General features: G+C 32.7%; 1 protein-coding gene across 2 annotated transcripts; it reads left to right on the forward strand.

Moving 5' to 3' along the window:
- On the forward strand, window positions 1–25817 carry LOC129949883 (UDP-glucosyltransferase 2). 2 transcript variants are annotated; one of them, XM_056061593.1, is made up of 6 exons: window positions 1–237; window positions 8238–8481; window positions 8647–8871; window positions 8938–9156; window positions 9213–9370; window positions 25017–25817. In XM_056061593.1, exons 2-6 carry the CDS (start codon window positions 8238–8240, stop codon window positions 25731–25733), a joined length of 1563 nt encoding a protein of 520 aa, XP_055917568.1. In that variant the 5' UTR covers window positions 1–237; the 3' UTR covers window positions 25734–25817. The 2 variants fall into 2 exon arrangements, with proteins under 2 accessions (XP_055917568.1, XP_055917570.1); XM_056061595.1 differs by lacking the exon at window positions 1–237 and adding an exon at window positions 1247–1264.
- The last annotated feature ends 75 nt before the right edge of the window (window positions 25818–25892 follow it).

The following is a 25892-nucleotide window of genomic DNA, read 5'->3' on the forward strand; positions in this document are numbered from 1 at the left end:
ATACGTTTTTAGATACGCAGCGAAACGGTTGATTTGTAATTTGCTTGATCGAAAATAAGAAAACAAATGTCTTTCTATGGAAAGTAAATAATTAAAAAAGTCTTATTCTTCAAATACACAATTAGTTTGTTCTGGATGGTTGTTTAAAACAAACAAAATTGATCCATTTTTCTTAAGTGCCTCGAGACCTTACAAAGCAGTTCGAAGATAATTCAAAAAAATCAATAATAAATAAAAGTAAGACATTTTAATAAAACATTTTATAAAAAAAACAAAAGATTTTGTGGACAAATTACTCTTTTATAACGTGATATTTCTTTTGTTTTTCTTTCTAAGTGTGGAAATACTAAATTTGTTTGTTCAGTCAATTGATTTCTATAAATAGCAATTTGTTTGAATTCGTTTTATTTCACTTTAAAAAAATTAAGCTTTTTGTTTGTTTAATTCCATATTCGGTGCCAAAAAAAAGCGAAATAAGAGCAATTATTTTGGACGCATTATCTGATAATAAAGATAAGAGTTTTTATACTATTCGTATATTAACTCAGTATCGGTCGTTTTTGGTTGCACAGGTTTTCGACAATATTAATATTGATAAAGTATTAGACTGAACAATTAAGGTTATCTGCTAGCATAGACTTAATCAAATGTTTTAAAATAATAGAAAACCTCCGTGAGATGTGCTTATGTTGATAAGACTAACTAATGCTCTAACCTTAAGAGTAATATTTAAATGTTTGGAATAAATTAATAGCTTCAAAATAAGATCATAAATCAATTGGGGATTGCGTGTTGCTTTTTTATTTCGAGTAAAGAATTTTGAATGAATCTTACGCTTTCTTTAACCGATAGGGTTGTTGTCTTATATTAATTTGCTAGTTCTTCATTAGCAAAATAAATTTGTTTTAAATTCTTTGCTTATAGGTTTCTTTCCATTTGAAGAAGCTTAGTATTCCCTTAAAATTAAAATTTAAAGAAAATGTATATTTAGCAATTAATAAAAAGTTTAAACAAAATACTATCTTCAATTTAATATATTTGCTTAGTTTATGATTCTACAAATTTATACTCATAAACAAGCTTTTAAAACAATAAGAAGGATTGTAAAATGATAATGTCGTCAAAATCTTTCTCCTCATTTTATCTTTCCATAATTATGTAACTTGTGTTTATTAAATATTTGTATAACAACAATAGTCGGCGGAATTGCAAATCGTTCAGTTTTTATTTAAATTATTCCAACTTATTTCTTTAGGAATTTCAAGTAAGTAAAGCACCCTTGGAACAAAGTGAATAATTTTGCGTTTATTAAGAAACAGACAATTTTGCTGTTCAATACTTCTTCTGTTATAGACAAATATATGCGCGCTTTTAAGAGACTTAAGCTACAAACCTTAATAACGGTGGCCTCAACCATTGGTGTTTAGTGTTTACTTGTGACATAAAGGAACTATATTGCAAATTTTGCATTCCTAAAAATATGTGAACTTGAGATTTGAGTCGAAACAAGTAGGTCCACCGATTCCGTCCGTCTGCCTTTCTGTCATTCTCTCCTTGCCCCTACAGCCCAAGCCATTGATCGATTGAATTCAGACTTTGAAGTTAAGGTTATAAGCAGATTCGCATTAGGGGTTTTATAATTTTGTTAAGGCTTAAAATTACAGTAGTCCCCATACAAATTTGACTGGTAAAAAATCAAAAATTGAAATTTTATCGAAAACAAACCGATAGTAAAACAATTCTATCGGTTTGTTTTCGAGAATTGTATCTTCCTTTTTTTCTTTCTTTTGCTTCTTTTAATATAAAAAAATATAATTATACTGTTCCAGAAAGGTACCCCCTATAGAACCATTATTTTGTGTAGAAATTTTCTCAAGAAGTACTCAAGGAATAAGATAGATGGATAGATATTTTTATTCAATAATTTTAAGGTTCTTGTTACATACATTTTTTGGTTGAAGGCATGAAAAAAATGTCGAAGTACTCAATCCATTTAACTCGAAAATAGGTCAACATTTTTTAACGAAATTGAAATGTACTATTAAACTGCATACGAAAATAATTTATAAAACGAATTAACAAATTTTATACAAATTAATTAAAAAAAAACACTCCAACGATTTTCAACAAGAAGGGCATTAACATTTTTGAAGACAAACTTATTTTATGGGTGATTTTTTTAATTTAAAAATATAAGTATTATTTATAAACAGAGTCCTTGCATACACGAACAAGTTTGTGCGACACACTCGTGCATTTTATTTATGTAACTGCCCAATTTCAAACTCAATATAACCATGTTATACATAGGTTTAGTTTCTACAAAATAAAAGTGATCACTTGTTTGGTACCTTAAAATATTCAGCATGTTTCAGAACCAAAGCAACTTAATTTTTTTTTATATAAATTACTAGCTGCTCGGTACGTGCTTCGCTACGTATAAGGCATAGTATTAAAAAAAATGATTATTAAGTTCATTTATTTAATCAAAAAAATATTTTAAATTGCTAGCTATTTAAAAGTCCAAATGACCCAAATGATATATTGTTTACATTATATTTATCAGCAAAGAGTAAAAACTAAAAAATAAAAAAGAATTGGGTACTATATGAGTTAGTCTAAAACAGTTGGATAAACAATATTTTTAGTTTTTCCATACAGTTGGGGCACCGACTCTGGAACAGTCCACATAAAGTTGGGTAATGGGCATGTGAAAAATATGATTCCTTCAAATTGACACCACAAACGTGAAGTGTTAGCCCTTGGGCCTTATTTATGAACATCGCAAGTGATATACACATAGGATAATCTATTGAATTCAAATGGCATATCAGTTGAAATCAAAGGGATACTCTACTCAGTATCAAACACACTTCTCCTTTTGATTTAAAATTTATGATTGTAACTTCAATCAAATTTGGGAATAACTTTTTCACTGCCAATCTGGTGCCATTACACAGTTTTGGTGGATTAATTTTTCGCAATAATATAATCTAAGCAGCAAATTTTCAGATTCAATCAATGCGGTTGTATACCAACCGGTTCCAATGAATTTAAAAATTAAATTGGATAAATCATTGCCTCATCTTGATTCATAACACTGTCAATTGATCAATATGTCGTGACTACACGTGGCGGTTTCGCTTCAATTTGAAAATTGGTGGCATTGATATGAAAGTTCTCGGTGCTAAAATGGCGCGTTCTCTCAACCAATTATTATTTCTGTAATTTTGAAGAATATTCGGAAAAATACATTCAATCTACTCATCTGTCGGTTGGTATTTTGCCATCACCAATTTCTAACAATTGTTTTGATAGCTCATGAGCAGTTGCATCATTATGTAGCTGAATACGCATATTAATATTCAGAGTCAATTTTCGTACATATCTCCAAAGAACTGAAGACTTCAAATAGGCGTTTTTATTTCATCAATAGGAGTTAATCGAGGAATGACAGGCAATGTTTGACGAAAGTCCCCTGAGCACTACCAAAACAGCTGTTGATTACCGCGTTAATCTTGCATTGATCGATTAAATGCTTCTATTGATTTTTTATTCGCCATTGTGCACTCATCCCATAAAATAATTGACGTTTATCCCAGAACTTTTTCCATAGCAGAATTTCTCGAAATATTGCAAGTTTCAATCACCCGTTCATTCAATGGCAATTTTAATGTACAGTGTGGGGTCCGACCACCTTTTTATAATGTAGCAGCAATTCCCGAAGATGCAAGTGCCAATTCAATTTTCTTTTCCGATCGAATAGTCGTTAAAATCAATGATACAACGAATTTTTTGCCTGTACCACCAGTTGCATCCTTTTTAATTTAGTTTTTTTTTAATTTTCTCTACGTACAAACCTTCTCTGGACTTTCACGAATAATTCAAGACCAAAATTAGCCAAATCGGTAAAGGCACTGTTGAGTTATAACATTACAACGAAAAGTGGCATTGATTTATATATATATAGATAACTTATAGTTCAATAATTATTACAAAATATTTTAAAATTCGATAAAGCTATAATCTACACAGAGTTACAAAAAAGTGGCGCACCTTGAAATTTTGCAACATTTTGAAGTAACTTAAACAAATAAAGGTTTGTCTAGTAAAGTTTTGGTTATTAACATAAAAGTAAGTCATTCATGTAAAAAAGAATAATAATAAGAACTTATAAATAAACCATAAATTAAGGAAAATAGGTAAAAACTTCATAAGTTCTTGTTTCTTCAATAGTGGTTATTGCCTCCACGAACATCTTATAGAGCTTTTATTCACTACGGCAGATCTCAGCCCATTGAGTGTTACTGGAAGGGCGGGTCGCCTCCTTATCATTTTTCCCAGTAGATCCCAAACGTGTTCGATGGGATTCATATCCGGGCTCATCGCAGGCCAAGCCATTACATCGTTAGTTCTTGTAAGTAGTCGGTAACGCACCTAGCAACGTGTGGTCTAGCATTGTCCTGCATTAGCAAGAAATTGTCTCCAATAAAAAGTGCGAATGGAACCACATATTCCTCCAGAATGTTGTTGATGTAGAAGCTGTAGTTTACCGATTCTTCCACGATGCACAGCTCGGTTTTTTCGTGACAGAAATTCCCCAGAAATTTTCGCGCTTCCCAACCGTTTCCGAAGAGTACCTATCTTTCATCTGATCGTATCCACACTCTGCTATGTCCATCTGGTGAGCGCAGACAAAACCTGGACTCATCAATGAAAAGAACTCTACCCCAGTCGGCCTTGGCCAAACGTAACGTGAGTCCTAGTACAGTACACGAGCAGGTCTTCTTACTCTCAGGCCACTCTCCACTAATCGCCTCCTCACCGTTTGAGCATTCACAGCTCTCCCCATAACGGATCGAAGTCTGTGAGACACCTCCATCGCTGTTTGGTGACGATCTCGAAGGCTTTGAAGCACCAAATATCGATCATCCCTTGCAGATGTTGCTCTGGGGCGACCTGAGCCTTTCCGCCGGTTGCATGAGTTGGTTTCCCTGTACCCTTAAACTGCTCTTCTTACCGTCGTCTCCGGTTTTCCAATCATAACAGCGAGATACTGCGTCCATCCTTAACTAAAGCCAGTACCCTGGCGACTTCTTTTGCCGTTATTTTCATTTTTTTTTTACAAAAATCACTAAAAAACTGGTAAAAAATCAAATTAAAATAAACCCATTACAATAAAATAATAAAAACATTTACGGGATCACGGAAGCCAAAATTTGTATAACTCGCGTCTATTATATTGGTACATGTTGCTTATTCCTTTGCTAAAGCACCTTCTTCGGTGTTTTCAAAAAAAAACCTAAAATCTTAAAACTTGCCTTAACATAGACAACCTAACTCATACATAAGTCTTAAGTGTAAAATTAAAAAAAAAGAAAAATTACTAAACCTTTTATTCTAAACATACATCAAGTTCCTTGATGTGAATATTGGAAAATTCCTTGATGTGAATGTGTTATAAAGGGTGATTTTTTTTGAGGTTAGGATTTTCATGCATTAGTATTTGACAGATCACGCGGGATTTCAGACATGGTGTCAAAGAGAAAGATGCTCAGTATGCTTTGACATTTCATCATGAATAGACTTACTAACGAGCAACGCTTGCAAATCATTGAATTTTATTACCAAAATCAGTGTTCGGTTCGAAATGTGTTTCGCGCTTTACGTCCGATTTATGGTCTACATAATCGACCAAGTGAGCAATCAATTAATGCGATTGTGACCAAGTTTCGCACTCAGTTTACTTTATTGAACATTAAACCAACCACACGAATGCGTACAGTGCGTACAGAAGAGAATATTGCGTCTGTTTCTGAGAGTGTTGCTAAAGACCGTGAAATGTCGATTCGTCGCCGTTCGCAGCAATTGGGTTTGTGTTATTCTACCACATGGAAGATTTTACGCAAAGATCTTGGTGTTAAACCGTATAAAATACAGCTCGTGCAAGAACTGAAGCCAAACGATCTGCCACAACATCGAATATTCAGTGAATGGGCCCTAGAAAAGTTGGCAGAAAATCCGCTTTTTTATCGACAAATTTTGTTCAGCGATGAGGCTCATTTCTGGTTGATTGGCTACGTAAATAAGCAAAATTGCCGCATTTGGAGTGAAGAGCAACCAGAAACCGTTCAAGAACTGCCCATGCATCCCTAAAAATGCACTTTTTGGTGTGGTTTGTACACTGGTGGAATCATTGGACCGTATTTTTTCAAAGATGCTGTTGGACGCAACGTTACGGCGAATGGCGATCGCTATCGTTCAATGCTAACAAACTTTTTGTTGCCAAAAATGGAAGAACTGAACTTGGTTGACATGTGGTTTCAACAAGATAGCGCTACATGCCACACAGCTCGCGATTCTATGGCCATTTTGAGGGAAAACTTCGGAGAACAATTCATCTCAAGGAATGGACCGGTAAGTTGGCCACCAAGATCATGCGATTTGACGCCTTTAGACTATTTTTTGTGGGGCTACGTCAAGTCTAAGGTCTACACAAATAAGCCAGCAACTATTCCAGCTTTGGAAGACAACATTTCCGAAGAAATTCGGGCTATTCCGGCCGAAATGCTCGAAAAAGTTACATAAAATTGGACTTTCCGAATGGACCACCTAAGACGCAGCCGCGGTCAACATTTAAATGAAATTATCTTCAAAAAGTAAATGTCATGGACCAATCTAACGTTTCAAATAAAGTATCGATGAGATTTTGCAAATTTTATGCGTTTTTTTTTTTTAAAGTTCTCAAGCTCTTAAAAAATCACCATTTACATATCCGGTGACTGTGCTGGCGGTTTCATTAAATGAGGCCAGTTCCATATCAACTATGATTGTACAAATACCTGCTTTGTGCTTCTGATCGTGTTCTTGGTAGTATCGAAAACAACTGCGATGAACTTCTTTGTCCAATTCTTAGCCCTTTGTATCAAATTTTTCTTTAAAATGATAATGTATAGAGTTTTGTCCATGATCCAATCGATGTATTCAATATTACCAATACCTGCAGCGGACATACAACCCCAAACTAATGGCCCCCGCGTTTCACTATTTTTGATAAACTTATGTTTTCGAGCTACTCGACCATGAAGGTCATGTCTTTTAAACACGCGGCGTATTATTTGAACACGACTTACCCAAATGGCATTGGTGGAGGTGTGTACTCTGAACGAATGAAGTTAAGTCCCTCATTCCATTCAAGATTGGGAACAATCAGCGTGTTCCAGGCGGAACTATTGGCGATAAAAGAAGTCTTGTTCTGGCTTAAAGACACTGCCTAATAGGTAAGCACGCCACGCGGTTAGGCGTATTTTCAAATGACTTTTGCAGAAGCTGTATGGACGAGGAAGAGGAGGTAACAGTTCTTCATCTTCTCCGTACATGTCCTGCTATAGCTCAAAAACGCAAGAATTACCTAGGAAAATTCTTCTTTAACGATCTAAACGATCTAAATCATATCAGCAAAATCAGCCTCTCACGTTTCGTAAGGGATTCAGTGAATACTTTATTTGCCGCACTTCTCCCTTTCCAAACAATTATCATGAACAAATCTGTTTATGTTATGATGCTTTGTAGCCCGACTTAAGTTGACGGCGGCCCTTTAATCCATTCAAAATATTATTTAACCAAAGGAATTTTGTTCTTTGGCTTACGAAAAGATCTAACTTAAAAAGAAATGTATTACAATTAACGCTTATAAAATTATAGCTTGATCAACGAGGGTGTAATATTAAATTTTGCTGTTAAATAGCTTTATTTTTAAATTTTTAAATTAGTTGGCCCAACAATCCGTTGAGAACTAGAGACTAGTGACTTACAACTCTCAACCATTTCTGTATGCGAGTATTGTTGTCAGGGATGGAGGAGACCTACAGTTTTAAACCGAATTCGAACGGCAAATTTGAGAAATTCTCGTAAAAGGCAGTACCAGTGAAAATAACTTGAGGTGGCACATGCAGGGTTTGAACCAAAGACTTCTGGCATGGCAGTTTAACGCAATAACCATCACGCCACGGGTACTAGCGATAGCAGCTTTATTTACTCTTATTTTATTTGCATTTCCTTGGTTTAGTTCTTAAGTAGCATAAGTGTTCAAGATACTATAACTTGTGATATGTAGGTTTAACTAAGTGGAAATCTCACTTAGGTTTGAAGACACTGAGCTTTAGATCTTCCAAATTAAATTATAAAAATACATATTTACCATGACATAATATATCATTACCTTTTTCCATTTTCAGATGAAGTTATCAATAATTGGTGCCATATTTTTACTGGTTCTTACTCAGTTCTCATCTGCATACAAGATACTTTTTATGGGACCATTTCCTGCTCCAAGTCATTGGTTATGGCTTGAGCACTTCGTAAATGAACTAGTTAGTAGAGGACATCAAGTCACTACAATTACAAATTTTCCTTCAAAGCAACCTAATGAAAATCTGACTGAAATAATATTGAATCCTAAATTCGACATTCCTAAGTATTGTAAGTAAATTATAAGGCTTGCAAGATAACTATGTCAATTTTAAATATTAGTTTTAATTTTTGAGTTTCAAAAAACAACTTTTTGTGTAAGAATTGTATAGCAAACTAATGTTTTTAACTTATGCTACTTTAATATACAATTACCTATTGTATTTTTGTTTGCAGATCCAAAAAGTTCAATTTTTAACATGCGCTTTAGCAGCGATTTCCAAAACCTACAAATGTGGTGGGAACTAGGTGTTCGGACATCCGAATACGCTCTCAACAATGCCAAAGTGAAAAAATTTATTCAGAGTGACGAAAAGTTTGATTTAATTATCCTGGAGCAGTTCTTCCACGAAAGTTTCCTTATGTTCGCTCACAAATTCAATGCACCAATCGTAACAATAGGTTTGAAAATATAAACGGAAATTACTTTTCAAATATAAAATATATAATACTAGGTTTTAATTTAAGGAACTATGGGCTACGCTGATAATATGGATCACACTATGGGTCTTCTGACACCACTGTCTATTGTTCCCCATTTATTATTATCCTATACTGACAATATGTCATTCAAAGAAAGGGCTTACAATACATATTTGTCGCTTTACGATTACGTCTTTCGTAGATGGCATTATATGCCACAGATGCAGGATATGGCTGAACGTCATTTCAAGGACGCTATAAAGGGTAAATTTAAAAACATTAAAAAACAATGAAATTATTGATTTTTGTTTGTATTTTAGGACCTTTACCGTCGGTTAGAGATTTGGAGAAAAATATTTCCTTAATGTTAGTAAACAGTCACCGTAGTCTTGATTTGCCAAGACCAAGTATGCCCGGATTGGTTGATATTGGAGGTATTCACATAAAGCCAGCCAAACCGCTTCCCAAGGATTTAAAGGTAAGATTTTTGAACTCCTTGAAACGATTACAAAAATTAGAATAAAGTAGGTAAACTATTACATAAGCATATACAAAATTCAACCGAATAAGTCATGGGAAATTTTATGAAAAGAATATGGTCCTGCAACCATAACCGTAGCTTTGTTTTAATAGAAAGTAAGACGTGAAGAAAAATTCATGAAATCTTTATTTCAATCTTTTATCTCATGCCTCATCTGCATAGTGCAATGTTGGCATACTCTTTGGTACGGACTTGTCGCTATAGACATGATCCTCAAATAGACCCACAAAAACCAATCTAAAAGCATTAAATCGCACGATCTAGGTAACCAATAGACATTGAACTCTCCTCTCAAGAGGTCCATTGTAACGGGTTTATGTGGCATGTGGCAGCTCTTCCATTTAACTTTGACTTTATGGCAGGTCATTTTCTAGAAGCTGCAATGATTATGGCAGCTTTTTACAACAAACACGGTAGTTTTACTTGTTCACGTGTTAATCGAACTAGAAATGAGCTTCGTCGCTAAACACAATTTTTCTATATTCGGCCAACTTTTCAAGAGCCCGTTTACCAAAAATTCGGCGTTGTGGTAGGTAAATCCTTCTATCCACGTATCGGAGTAACAGAGATAATTCACGGCCATCACTAATACTGGCCGGTACAGCTTATTTTCCTCACTTCGCACTCTACGAAAACGTGCCCGAAAAAGCGCCTAAGTAGGCGTCAGATCTTTGTGAAGTTTGCCTTTATATTGACCATAATTTGAACGTATCGTATATTTATATCAAAACTTTTTTAACTTCCCATAGGAAGTTATTGTAGTGGGTCCGATTTGTCAAATTGAAAATTTTGACATTTCTCGACGTTTCAAGGTCCCTAGAGTTGAAATAAAATATTTTTAGAAAGATGTCTGTGCATGCGTGTGTACGTACGTTTGTACGTCCGTACGTTCGTACGTTCGCGACGTTTTTTTCGTCGTCCATAGCTCAAGAACCAGATGAGATATCGACTTCAAATAAATTTTGTTATACAGATAATAAGGCAGAAAGATGCAGAAAGGCCTCTCAAGAAAATTGCGTGGGTGCTTTTTTTACTATAGCAGTTTGAAAAAAAAGGTGAAAATTTTGGTTAACCCTAAATATCTTACGAACCAAAAACGCTACAGATTTGAATTAAATTTTATATAATATATTGTAAAGTGAGACCAAACAGGTATATTTTTTGACAAAAAAATCAATATAACGGTTTTTTTTAAAAATCAATAAAACTGAAAAAAAAATTTGTCACCTCCAAAATTTTAAGACTGAAATATGATTTCATCTCTAAAATAATTTTGTGCAATGAAGAATAATGCTTTCGACATCCGATAAAATTTTGAGAAAAATCTAATTAAAAGTTTTTTTTTTATAATAAATAAAAATTTAAAAAAAACATTACTCAAAGTTCGTAAAAATTGAATATCGATTCAAATATCTTTTCAAAAACTTGAAATTTAGGCTTCAACCTTATTTTATCTCATAAAAAATATTGTTTTCAACATTTTGAAAAATGTTGAGAAAAATCGAATTGACAGTTTTCTTACAAAAAATAAAAACCTAAAAAAAAATGTATAAAAGTTGGTAAAAATGAATTTTCGACTCGAATATCTTTTCAAAACTTTGAGATATTGGCTTTAATTTACTTTTATCTTTCAAAAAATCTTGTTGTCAACATTTAATTAAAGTTTGAAAAAAATCGAATGGACAGTTTTTTTACAAAAAATAAAAACCTTAAAAAAAATGTAGAAAAGTTGGTAAAAATTGATTTTCGACTCAAATAACTTTTCAAAACTTTGAGATATTGGCTTTATTTTACTTTTATCTATCAAAAAATCTTGTTGTCAACATACAATTAAAGTTTGAAAAAAATCGAATTGACAGTTTTTTTTACAAAAAATAGAAACCTAAAAAAAATTATAAAAAAAAAAAAATTATAAAAGTTGGTAAAAATTGATTTTCGACTCAAATATCTTTTCAAAACTTTGAGATATTGGCTTTAATTTACTTTTATATTTTAAAAAATATTGTTGTCAACATTTGATTAAAGTTTGAAAAAAATCGAATTGACAGTTTTTTTTACAAAAAATAAAAACCTTAAAAAAAATTTATAAAACTTCGTAAAAATTTACTTTCGACTCAAATAGCTTTTCAAAACATAAAAATATTGGCTTGAAACTTATTTTATTTCACAGAAAATATTGTTTTCGATATTCAGTAATTTTCTATATAAAACTCCAACAGTCCGTTTTTTCATAAAAAATTAAATGTACAAAAAATAGTACGCAAATTTGGTAAAAATTGATACGAGTACATATAGACAAACTTATAAGCAAGACAAATCGACAGACGGGATGGGAAGTTATCAGTGTGGATCGCATCCCAGCCTCTTTTTTGAGTAATAGATTTTGATCTATAAAGAAGTATAATATTAAATGAAGAAGGGTCTTCTCTTCATCTAAAACATTCCTAGTTTCATCCATAATACTCTTAAATTCAGTCTCGAGCCTTTCTGCTGTTTATACTCAAGAATAGCTCGAGATATGTTATAAAACAAAACATTTCTGTTGGTTTAATAACGGGCATATCCAAACTTTTAATCAGAGGGGGTCCCACACTTAACATAAAGATGCGTTTTTGAGCACCTGTTAAAAATGTTCTTTAATATTCCGTAAAGGAGGCTGACAAAATGTAAATAACATAATGAGTATCTTAACATATTTCAAGGGCTAAAGTGACAAACAAAGCTATTCGATTATTTTAGAACACTAAAGATCATAATAGTTTTCTAAACATTTTAAATTATAAGGTTTTTAGCGAATTTCACGCTGAAATGTTAGAAATTGTGTTAAAAAGAATCTTTCTTTCAAAAATAAAATAATCTGGTCTTGTTGCTACAAACGCTACAAAAATATAGATGCAAAAACCTAGAAAATAAATAGACAAATAAATCATAGAGTATTAAGGTTCAGCTTTCAGCTGAATGAAAAAACATGTTTGATTGTCCTTTGACATAAGTTGACTTTTGAATAAAGTTGCCTTAATTGGAAGATAATTTTTTGGCAGCTGGCCAATCAGATACTAGAACTTTGCCGTTTTTGAAACAGAGCATTCAAAGGCAAGGCAAGTTAAAAAAGTAAATTTCTTTGATTTTTTAAGATATTAAAAGTTTTTGCATTTAATAGAAAATCATTTTTGAAAAAAAACACCTTACATTATTTCTTTGCGTCAAAATAAAATAAGATGCAATTGAAGATATACATGTATACATATTTTATTTGTAGCCAAATTTTGTGTTTTCATTTTTTCATATTTAAACCTATATTGCACAATTTACATAGATTGGTATATATGCTACCTTACTACTGCCAAGTATACATTTTGTAATCAATTATATAAAGCTTAAGTTGATGATTTGAAGGAAAAGATACTGTTAAAAACCTCCAGTAAATATAAATTAAAAAAACATAAAAAGGTGTAGATGTGTTCAGAGAAGGGATGGTTTAAACACGAAGGGATACAATACCCAGTTGAAAACAGCTTTTACAAAAAAAATATATTTATGTACATAATATTATACTTATGGGTGATTATACAAAAGTTGGGTAACTCAACCAACATATACAAAGACTTATTATATTTTATTGAGATTACAATTTATTTTAAAACAATGAAAATACCTTTATTTGGTCACCCAATTGCAGTTATTCATTTTTAATACAAGTTATTAAAAAACACAAACACATTTGGCATGTCCCTGAAAACCAACAATTAAGTAGCTGTCTAGTAAAAATTATCATTGATTTGAGAAAACTTATTAATTTACTACAATCTGTGATATATACAGTTAAATATATACTACATTTTTTATAATGCAGTGTTCTCCACTTTATTTTAAAAAAATCAGAAATTTTGTGTTCAGTTTCATTCGTCAGTTCGTTGTGTGTTATTTAAATTTAAAATTCGTGCGAAATAACGCCGACTAAATGTCAAATCTCACTTTCAATTTTAATGTTGGTAATAAAGTTAGTTGCGGGTCGAACAATTTGACGGCCACCATCACTGTACCAGAGTTTGGGTTATGTTTGTTGTCTATAATCGTGCCCATCCAGTCAACATGTCAATCCTATGGCGTGTCGTTATTTGTTTGTTAATCTAAAATTTATTTTAATTTATTCATACTATACTTTGATTTGTTAAAATGTAGTTTATTGTTATTCGAAACTACAAAAAAACAACATTAGGTTTGATTATAATCTCAAATATCATCTTTTCGTCAGTCCTGCGTCAGGTATATTGTGATTGTTCTTCATTTAATGGTCATTAGAACTTTTAAGATGGCTCGATTTGAGATAAGGGAATTGTCGGAAGATAAACAAGGAATTATATATTTTTCACTTCTTTTTGAAATTCTCATGGAAACCAGTTCTATGTTGGCTAAGTCGTGCAATTTGATTGTTGAAAAGCACCATGGAACATTTAGCATCATTTTTAGAAGCTTATTCTGACAAATTTGAATTTTAATAATTTCTTTTACGTGTGTACTAAACGTTAATCTCTTATCCAAATAAACCCCTAGATATTTAGCGCTTGACTTCCAATCTATTTCATAACCGTTTTCAGGGTTTTCTTTTTCGAGAGAAAAAGACTGTCTGGCTCTAAGCAGCATTTATCTTTACTTTTTAGTCACTAAAGTAATCATGTATTATACACAGTGCAGCAAAGATCGCTGTTTCACAATTTTGAAAGTCTTGAAAAGTCAGACGCAAACACATTGTAGAGAATTGGTCCAAGTACAGATCCTTGGGGGACCCCTGCGACATAAATAATGCTTTGGGAAAGACAATTGTTAACGGACGCAACACACTTTCTTGAAGACAAAAAAGATTTTATAATTTTAAAGAGGTCATAGGAAAAATGAAAATTAATAGCTTATGTAATAGTCCTTCATGCCAAACGGAATCAAAAGCTTTTTCAACGTCCAGCAACACCAAACCTGTACCTTTTCCTGCATTAAAGTTACTTTTAATGTGTTTTGTTATGCGATGAACCTGTTGTACAGTATTGTGACATGTACGGAATCCAAATTGTTCTAAAGTCAAAATATTATTTGAATTAATGTGTTCAATAAGCTTCTTTTTAATGATTTTTACAAAACATTTACCAACAGAACTCAGCAAACTTTTAAAATTAGAATAACCTTTGCTATTTTAAATTAATTTGGGAAATATCCCAGTTTAAGGCAAGAATTAAGTTTTTGCAAACAAATTTAACTTTCAGCTTTGGTATATTTTTCAAATAATTTTTTTTTTAATTTATCAAATCCAACTTACTTTCTTGTTTTCAAAGAATTTAAAACATCTTTGATGTCTTCAATGGTGATGAAGTAATTTTGACCATCACCCGTATCACAGTTAATTAATCATATTGATTAAGAAACAACAGATTCAATGGTATCATTTGTAATGGCATTACTAGCTGGCAATTGAAGATTAGTTTACGGATTCAAAATTTTACCCAAAAATAAGTTTGTCTTCAAAAATTTAAATGCCATTTTATAAATCAAAAAACCCTTGATTTTTCAAATTTTTGTTTTAAAAATCGTTAGAGCGTTTTTTTTTTTTAAATTAATTTTGAATATATAAAATTTTTCAATTTTGTTCTAACTATATTTTTGGTATGCAGTTGTTTAGTGACTGTAAATATACGATGAAAATTTAACAAGCTTTTTTGTTAATTAGCTCTTACTTGAGCTGTTAAATAACTTCGCAAATTAATGAATTTAAAAACCAAACGAAAAAGTACGGATTAAATAAAACACGTGTTAACTGTGCGGAACTATCGTGTGGAATGGTTTTATTTCATTTCATTTTCTTTTCCTTTTTCTTCTTAATTTTAAATTTTAAATAAAATATGGCCGGATGGGCGGGAAGTTTGAAATTTATACCAATACAGTTTACAATTCATACAATTCAGTTCACAATAGTGCAATTTTTTTAACTGATATAAATGTATTTTACTTATAAGTTAAATTCAATATTTATGATTTAAAATTCATTTTATAAATTTTTTTACTAACGAAACACCGGCCACGTTGAAAGGCTGCAGGCTTCAATATTCTTCATCGGGAAGTGGGGCCAGTTTGACGATTGGGCGTCTGAGTACACCACTTGATGTTTTGACGTCGGCGACCCTGACCTTGCCGTCCTGCCCTTCGACGACCCCTATAACTCGTCCTGTTTTCCACCGCTGAGGAGGCGAGTTGTCCTCGTGGATAAGAACTAGTTTGCCGACGACGAGATTGGGCTGCTCCTGTACCCACTTGGATCGCGCTTGTAGGCCAAGCAGATACTCCTTGGACCACTTCAGCCAGAACTGCTGCTTGAGCCAGCATAGAAGCTGCCATCTTTTCAAGCAGCCCGTTTGCCGTTCCGGAACTGGTTCTGGGGGCAGCGATCGTAAGCTGCTGCCGATTAGTAGATGCGCTGGGGTGAGGGCTTCTCCGTCGTTGGGGTCTGCGCTTAGCGGTGCGATTGGCCTTGAATTGAGGATTGCCTCGACCTCGATGACTACGGTGAGCAGCTCTTCTGTAGTGAGAAGTGCGTTGCCCACGGTACGCTGTAACAGCGTTTTCGCCGCTTTCACCGCCGCTTCCCATAGACCTCCGAAATGCGGTGCCCTGGGCGGTATCAAGGTGAAGTTGAAGCCTTCCTCTGCTGCGTACCGTCGAACAGCTTTTGCTCCTCGCTCTATCTCCTCTTGAATTTCCCTCAAGATCGTCTGAGCTCCGACAAAGTTCGTTCCGTTGTCGCAGTAGATCGTCTTCGGAAGTCCTCGGCGACAGATAAACCTTTTAAGGACGAGAATAAAACATTCAGACGACAAATTAGAAGCTAATTCAATGTGTACAGCTTTGGAGGCGAAACAAACAAAGACGCAAATATAAGTTTTATTGGGTGCCCGGCCACGAATTTTAAGGGTGGTGTGTACCGGGCCACAGAAATCTACGCCACATACTAAGAACGGTCGTTGCGCTCGCAATCGATCCGCGGGTAAATTACCCATTATTTGTGTGAGTAATTTTGGTTTGTACTTAAAACAATTTATACATTGTCGCACAACCTTTTGGCAAGCTTCTTTTGCATTTATTAGCCAAATCTTTTCACGTAGCAATGCCACCATAGCTTGAGGTCCAGCATGGTAATTTTTTCGATGCAAATACGTTAAGTACGTTCTTACAAATGGTGAATTTTTGGTTAACAAAAGCGGGAATTTTTTATCATATTCAATTGGGGCGTTAAAGAGACGACCACCTACACGAATCAGCGAAAATGAAAATTTGTTATCTTGAAATTCATGAATAAACGGATTAAGTTTTTGAAAACTATTTTGAAGAGTTATTTTTCTACGAAGTTTTTCAATTTCTTCTGGGAATTCATAACTTTGGACGATTTCAACTATTCTTAGAAACGCCAAGTTTCTTTCTTTTGCCGTTGGCAATTCTTCAAATGTTCTTTCTGTTTTGTTATTAGATATTTTAAAGAATCGCATTATATAAGCAAACGTAGTAATAAGGTCGTTATATGAGGATTCTTCTTCTATAAATTTTAGAAGTTTAGTTCGAGGTTTTTCAACTGCTATTAGAGCCGTGTTTGTTTTTTGTTTCTCTAAAGCTTCATCTTCTGGAGACAATTCAAAATGCGAATTGACCGGCCACGATGATTGTTCGTTTAACAAGAACTGTGGACCTTTGAACCAAATTGAAGCATTGATTTCTTCAACGTTACAGCCTATTGACAGAATGTCTGCTGGATTTTGTTTTGTTGGTACATGTCTCCATGATACTTTTTGTGTCCACTCTTGGATGTCGGACACACGATTTGCAACAAAGGTTGCAAGCGTAGATGGATGTGTTTTTATCCAATGCAAAGTTATTTCGGAATCGGTCCAGAAAATAACTTGGTCGATGTCAAGACTCAACATTGCCTCTACTCTTGTCCATAGCTTAGCAAGAGTATGCGCTGCGCAAAGTTCTAATCGAGGGATCGATTTCGTTTTCAAAGGGGCCACCCTAGACTTTGCAGTTAATAGCGTCGACTTGATACCGGCTGTGCTTTGGCTTCGGATGTAAATACAACAACCGTAAGCTCTCGTCGAAGCATCGGCAAACCCATGAACTTGAATTTTTGCGTTCGAATGAGTTTCGACAAATCTTGGAATTTTTATCTCGCCAAGTTGAGATAAATTGGTTTTGAAATTTTGCCAACTTGTATCAAGGCGCAATGGAATCGACTCATCCCATTCAATCTTTGCAACCCAAAGCTCTTGTAATAAGATTTTGGCTTTGGTTACTATGGGGCATAACAAACCAAGAGGATCGAAAAGACGAGCGGAAACTGATAATATGTTTCTCTTAGTAGCTCGTAGATCATGAAAATTATTGTCCAAATTGAAGCTGAATGTATCTTCTTTAGGGTGCCAACACATTCCCAGAGTTTTTGTGAAATCTGAATCATTAAATTTAATTGATTTTTCAGAACTATCCTTATTTAGATACTCTGGATGATTTGAAAACCATTTGGCTAATTGAAACCCTCCTTTTGTGAGGATTTCTTGAATCTCGAATTTCAATATTTTAAGGGTTTCAAGATTATCAGCACCAGTTAAGAGATCATCAACGTAAAAATCTCTTCGAATTATATCTGACCCCGTGGGGAAAGAAGATTCGTTAGCATCGCCCAACATTTGTAAACACCGTATCGCTAAAAATGGCGCTGGAGACGTACCATACGTTACGGTGTTTAAACGAAAAATTTGCAATAGTTGGGACGGATGCTGCCTCCACACTATGAGCTGGTAATTCGTGTGCTCTTCCGCAACAAGAACTTGCCGGTACATTTTCGTAATATCAGCCGTAATAGCATATTTGTGTGTACGAAAACGGAGCAACGTCGAAAATAGCTCCTCTTGAATGGTTGGCCCAACCATCAAGATGTCATTCAGTGATAGTTGAGAAGATGTTCGACTTGAGGCGTCGAAAACAACTCTCAACTTAGTACTTGTACTTTGTGGTCGCAAAACACACTGATGTGGAATGAAATAGTGCGGGCCCTTTGGAATTTCATTATTTGTTGGTGACATATGACCCAACAAAATGTATTCTTTCATGAAATCCATATACATTCCTCTCAAATCGCTGTTTTTAGATAATTTGCGCTCAAGTGCAAGAAATCTACGTTTGGCAGTTTCGAATGATGATCCAAGCGAGTTTGAGGATAATTTGAAGGGAAGTTTAACCTCAAAACGACCTGTCGGCAAAAGTTTTGTATTTTCAACAAAGTGTTTTTCACACAATTGTTGTTCTGGAGTAAAATATTTTTTCGTTTCGCCAGGAAATTCTTCCAATAACCAGAGTTTTGGTATCTTTTCATCTAAATCTGATAAATCTTCACACTGACATACTAGATTGCAATGCTTGGTACTGTTATTTGTACCCTTGGGATATTTCCCAGATATTATCCAGCCAAAAATTGTCTTTTGAATAGTTGGAAATTCGGGACCTTGTTTAATTTGACCAACCGACAACAATTCAAAAAATGTATCTGCTCCAATAAGTAGGTCAATCTTTTGTGGCTTATTAAAATATGGATCAGCTAGTTGAATGTTGGAAGGAATATTCCAATCCGAAGTATTTATTGCTTGATCCGGCTGATAAGACGATATTGAGTTCATTACCCAATAATCAGCAGAAAACGAATGATCATTAAATCTTGATTTTACTTCTGCATGTACTTTTTTATTCACTGTAGCACTTGCCTTTCCAATGCCAAGCAGATTCAAAGGTTTTTCTTCCTTTCGAAGTTTTAATCTTTGGGCTAATTCTTCTGTTATGAAGTTTAATTGAGAGCCAGAATCAAGTAATGCTCGAGCTATCATGTATTCTCCAGAACTGCCCTTTATTTGCACAAGTGCAGTGGCAAGAATAACTTTATCAGCCGAAACTGAGGCATGCATAGCTTGAAAACTTGTTGAAGGTTGTGCCGGTAAACTATTAAAAGTTGATTCGTACTGGTGCAATAATGTGTGATGAGATCGTTTGCAAACGCTGCATCGACTCATTTTGCATTTCGAAACTGTGTGTCCTTTTCGAAGGCAGTTAATGCAAATAGGAACACTTTTAGCATACTCGAATCTTTGCTGGACAGGCAACGCAGTAAAATTTTGACACGTCGTTATATAATGGTCGTTTGATTTGCAATATAGGCATTTGGATTTATTTTGTTGCGAGTTTACACAAGCAAATGAGGACCTTGAATGTTTTAAACGACTTGAATCTTGGTTAGTTTTGGAGGGCTTATCGGAAGATTTTGACTTTGCACTTGAAGCTTCTTCAGCAGAAAGATGCTGATATCTTTTATTAAGAGCTTCTTCACAATCTTTCCATAAAGGAAGAGTATTGAAATCTAGTTGTTCTTCCCATTTTGACCTAGTGATTGCATCCACCTTTGACATAACTAAATGTATAATGATCGCGTTTGTTATATTCTTTTCATCACCCAATGAAAGAAGCGAATCATAAATTGCAGACACTGTGTCGATCATGCTTCGCAATGAGGACGCGGATGGTTTGGAAATTTCTTTCAATTCAAAAAGTGTGGAAACATTGTCGAAAAAGATTAAACAATTATTATCGTAGACTTTTTTTAAACTTGCTAATGCTTTTGGATAGTTTTGTTCTGTAATTTGGAAAGCTTTAACTGTTCCTAAAGCTGCACCTGATAAACAGGAAATTAAATGATTGAACTTTTCAATATCTGGAAGCATTGGATCGTTGTCTACCAAACTTTCGAAAAGGCTGATAAAATTTTTATATTCAGAGTACTTTCCACTGAATTTAGGCAAAGACATTTTTGGAAGTCGTGAATGGTGTGGGTTGCTGAATGAATAATCAACTACACTAGACTTTCGCCTTTTATTGACATGTGATATAAGTAGTGCTTTAGCACCAACGCAAATGTCTTCCAATTCACCGCGAGAATCATCAGCACGATCTTCGGATTCTATTTCCGACTGACAATTCATTAATTGATCAATATATGAATTTAAAATATCTAATCGACATTCTAATTCAATTGGATTTAACGATAAAGTTTTTTCCTCAAGACCCGTTTTAATGCGAATTATATTATTTTTAATTTGTAATCGCTGATGAACCAAATGTTCAAGATCTGCGCTTTTCTTTGGTGATTGCTGCCTTTTCTTGCCCGTCATTGTAATTAATTTATTTATTTACTATCTTTCGAAAAATAATTTATTTATTGGAATTAGTTTATCCAAACTATTCAATTTGCACTTCAGTATTTGAATTTACAAAAATTGGAAAATCGTTAGAAAATTAGTTTATTCCTCGAAAATAAATAAATTTAAAAAAAAACTTTGTATGTGCAAATTGCCGAAAGTTGTTGATTTCAAATCGAAGTTGTTTGAAAATAAAATATTTTTTATAAATATTTGGCTGAACACACTCTTCGTATAATATATTTGGAAAATATTTTGCGTCACTAAACACGATCACTCTTGATACCTGAAAGCTTAACGAACTGTCAATTGTCAAACGAGGGAAATGACAAAACAATTTGTAAACAAATTTCTCTACAAGAGTTTCGGTTTTATTTACATAAATTGTTTAATTTAATTAAATGAAATTAATATTTCGTAAATTTTATATTTAATTTAATAAATCGCGTGTACAATTTTATGAAGGTAAAGTTCCAAACGATTATCACGAAGATAAGGAGTGTGTTTTTCCAAAAAAAATATCGATGTGTACGACGGACGGCGACAGCGGCGGCGCGGCAGCAGATCGAGATGCAATTAATTTTATTGAATTAAATTTATTAATTTTGTAACTTATGAGTTTAAAGAATATAGAATACAAAATTTTAAATAAAAAACCGCACTTTGTTTGTTTCACCAAATATAATATAAATATATGTATGTATGTGTATATATGTGTTGCAAAAAATGACAAAAACTGAAAGTTGTGCTGTTGTTTTAATTATTAAAACAAAAATATTGCAATTTTTTGCTATCAATTATATCAATTGAAATTAATTATTATCTAACAAATATTTGCAATTGTATGCAGTAAATTAAATTTAAGAACTTTCAGTTTTTGTGGATACCTCAGTTTCTGTGTCGACTTCCCTTGGGCTTTTGTCCTCTGACATTGGGGTGACTTTGGAGCTCCTTTTGGTGTTGTTGTTCTCTGCAGGCGATATTTGCAGCAATGAATCCTTATGGGGGTGGTTTTTTGTACACAATTTTGCACTCACGCACGAATTTATGATTCCACCGATTTGATATATTTTTTGTTTTAAATTTAAGTTTTAATTGTTTTTTAATAAAATTCACACGCGAGAATGTATGTATTTTTAATGTACATATATGTGCGATATATGTATAGATTGAACACTGCGCGAATCTTATTAAAATTGGAACAAACTATTAGTTTAAATTTGTCCCTGTTCGGGCGCCATGAAAATTTAACAAGTTTTTTTGTTAATTAGCTCTTACTTGAGCTGTTAAATAACTTCGCAAATTAATGAATTTAAAAACTAAGCGAAAAAGTACGGATTAAATAAAACGCGTGTTACTTGGCGGAACTATCGTGTGGAATGGTTTTATTTCATTTCATTTTCTTTTCCTTTTTCTTCTTAATTTTAAATTTTAAATAAAATATGGCCGGATGGGCGGGAAGTTTGAAATTTATACCAATACAGTTTACAATTCATACAATTCAGTTCACAATAGTGCAATTTTTTTAACTGATATAAATGTATTTTACTTTTAAGTTAAATTCAATATTTATGATTTAAAATTCATTTTATAAATTTTTTTACTAACGAAACATACGATTTACATTTGAATTTCGTAAAAAAATGTTGGCCTCTTTTTGAGATATAGAATTAAAAAAAAAGAATCCAATATTTTTTTAAAAATCCAAACAATAAAAAATTGAATTTTTGATAATCAAATATTGTTAAGGAAATATAAGAGCTTATTCAAAAAAAAAAATATTTAGACCCAGTTCATAAATTGCTGAGAAAATTAAAAAAAAAAAACAAAATAACGGTTCTATGAGCGGTACCTTTCCTGGGCAATACAAAAACATGTTTTTCTTATTAAAAGAAGTCAAGTTACAAAATAAAATTTTAGAGAGAACTTAAAAAAAATCCATCGGTTTGTTTTTGAGAAAATTCAAAATATCGTCTTTTGACAAAAAAGAAATATATGTGAGGCCACTGTTAGTTTTGATCTTAAAAAATAATGAAAAAAACGCCTACCGCAAATCTTCTCAAAACCTTAACTTCTAAGTTTGAACTCAATCGACTCAATGGTTTAGGCTGTAGGAGCGTGGACAAACCGACCGGACGAAACCACGGGACCCACTTTTTTCGACTTGTCTACCATCGTAATATCATGTTTGATTAAAATCTCGAGTTCGAAATTTTGCACGAATGCAAAACTTGCCATATACATAGTTCCTATATGTCGAAAGTAAAAATGTGAAAATTTTGGGTAACCCAAAATATCCTTCGAACCAAAAACGCTAGAGACTTGCATTAAATTTTATATAATATATTGTAACGTGATACCAAATAAGTATATTTTTTGAAAAAAAAATCCAATTAACGGTTTAAAATTTTAAGAGTACAAAATAATTTTATCTCGAAAACAGTTTTGTGCAACGAAAAATAACGTTTTTAACATCTGGTAAAATTTTGAGAAAAATCAAATTGTCAGTTTTTTTATAAAAAATAAAAACTTAAAATAAACATTATTCAAAGTTGGTAAAAATTGAATTTCGACTCAAATATCTTTTCAAAAATGTTCAACTAATTTTAACTTATAAGAAATATTGTTTTCAACATTCGGAAAAATGTTGACAAAATTCGAATTGACAGTTTTTTTGCAAAAAATAAAAACCTAAACAAAAAAATTAATAAAAGTTTGTAAACACTGATTTTGGACTCAAATGTCTATTCAAAACTTTGAGATATTGGCTTTAAACTTTTTTCATTTTTTAACAAAATATTGTTGTCAACATACAGTTAAATTTTGAGAAGTATCGAATTGACAGTTTTTTTTTACAAAAAATAAAAAGCTAAAAAAAATTAATAAAATTTGGTAAAAATTGATTTTCGACTCAAATATCTTTTAAAACTTTGAGATATTGGCTTTAAACTACTTTTATCTTTAAAACAATATTGTTATCAACATTCAGTAAAATTTTGAGAAAAATCTAACTAAAAGTTTTTTTTTACAAAAAAAATGTTTTTCACAGAAAGGATTGTTTTCGATATTCAATAGTTTTTTTTTATAAAAATCCAACAGTCCGTTTTTCATAAAAAATTGATGTTCGGTTCTTGATATCTCTCAAATTAACTTCACTCACCCAATTTGTATAAATTTAAGAAATGCTACCAAAATTGGTAGAAATTTGTTTTCGACTAAAAATCTATTTAACAAAACTAGATTTTCAAACTCACCTATTTCTTTATATGAAAAATATTGTAAGTAATTTGAAAATGTTCAAGAATAATTTTACTGACAACTTTTTTAACCCAACACGAAAACCTGCAAACTTTTAAGCAAGACAAATTGACAGACAGAAGGAATGTTATCAGTGTGGGCCGCATCGTAGTCCCTTTTTTATTCAAGGTTTCTTCTTAAGAATCTGAATATTTGAACTTTTCTCAGAAAATATCATATGAAAATAAAGTAAAGTTTTTTTAAATTATAAATTGTGTGAAAACCAAAATTTTAGTTGTTTTTGACAGCAAACCGCTTTTCTTCAAATTACTAACAAATCTTTAGATGAAATCTTAACTTACACAACTTAACTGTATAAGCTTTATGGCTCATATGTCATATGACTCCCCCCCATGGATTGTACATTAGTCTAATTTGATGAATTTGTGCTGAGAGATTCATATTATGTTCTTGGTCCAGTCCCTAGTTAAAAGTAGTGGCGCTACTATTAGCAATTTGCTCAAGAGTATTTTTATAAAAGAAATCCATTCATATTTATTTTATTGTAAAGATTAGGTATGCAATTATTAATGGAAATCAAAATAAGTCAAATAGCCACCAATATCTTGTTCATAAAGCTTAAAACGACCGATTCGTATGTCCTCGATAACTTCAAAAAACCCTCAAATACATTGTAAAGAATTGGCAAAGAACTTATCTTTTACTCAAAAAATCTGTATTCCTTCAAGGAGCATCTCGAAAAAAGAACTAGGTATTGAAACTCATATATACTATATCACAAAAGGTTTTTTAAAAATAATATCGTTTTAGACTTGTTGATAGGTATTTTCAAATAATATTTGGCGTATTATAAGTCGTGTTAATTAACGCTGCAGAGATGCGGCGTAAACTGACAATGTCTCTTAACGCCAAAAAATTTATTTATAAAGGATAAACATTATTTTTAAATACTGATTTATAGATGGCTTAATTAAAAGCTGTTTCAGTGAAATTTTATTAAATACAACTGTAAAATTGTGCTTAATTTTCGTTTTTTTTTTTTTTTATTTCAGGAGTTTATTGATAATTCAAAGAACGGTGTGATATATTTCAGCCTTGGTTCCTATATGAAGAGTACGGATATGCCGCCAGAAAAAATTCAAATAATTCTCAAGGCCTTTAGCAAAGTTAAACAAAATGTTCTTTGGAAATACGAAGATGACAGCATAAAGAACCTCCCTAAAAACGTAATGATTAAAAAATGGATGCCTCAAAATGACATTTTGGCTCATAAGAATGTTATCCTATTCATAACTCATGGTGGCCTATTCGGAACACAAGAAGGAACACACTGGGGCAAACCAATGTTATGCATTCCCTTGTATGGAGATCAACATCGAAATACAATTAAGGCAGTTCGTGAGGGTTATGCATTATCGTTAGTATTTTCGGCTTTGACAGAAACCAAAATAATTACTATGATCAAGGAACTTACTGAGAATCCACAGTACACTCATAAGGCAAAAGAACTATCAGCGCTTTTTAGGGATAATCCAATTCATCCTAAGGACGAAGCAATGTTTTGGATTGAATATGTGATAAGGAACAAAGGGGCACCAAAGCTAAAGTCTTACGGAGTTCATGTGCCATTTTACAAATATCTTTTACTAGATGTGTTCTTTGTGTTCTTGGGTTGCGTGTGTATTATATTTATTTTAACGTTTAAAATTTTAAAATTTGTGATTTCAATTTTCAAGAAGACTCAGCCATCAAAAACGAAAAATGAGTAAGCTGCAGTTATAAACAAAAAATATGTAGTAAATTTATTTTTTATAAGAGTGTTTATAATTTTAAATATAATAAAGACATTTCTCATAAAATTTCTATTGACGTTTACTTTGGTTTCGGCAGAATTTACGACTGATATTTTGTTTAAGAACAACGTATTC

This window comes from Eupeodes corollae, chromosome 3 (assembly GCF_945859685.1).
Source record: "Eupeodes corollae chromosome 3, idEupCoro1.1, whole genome shotgun sequence".
In the NCBI taxonomy this organism is placed as follows: Eukaryota; Metazoa; Arthropoda; class Insecta; order Diptera; family Syrphidae; genus Eupeodes; species Eupeodes corollae.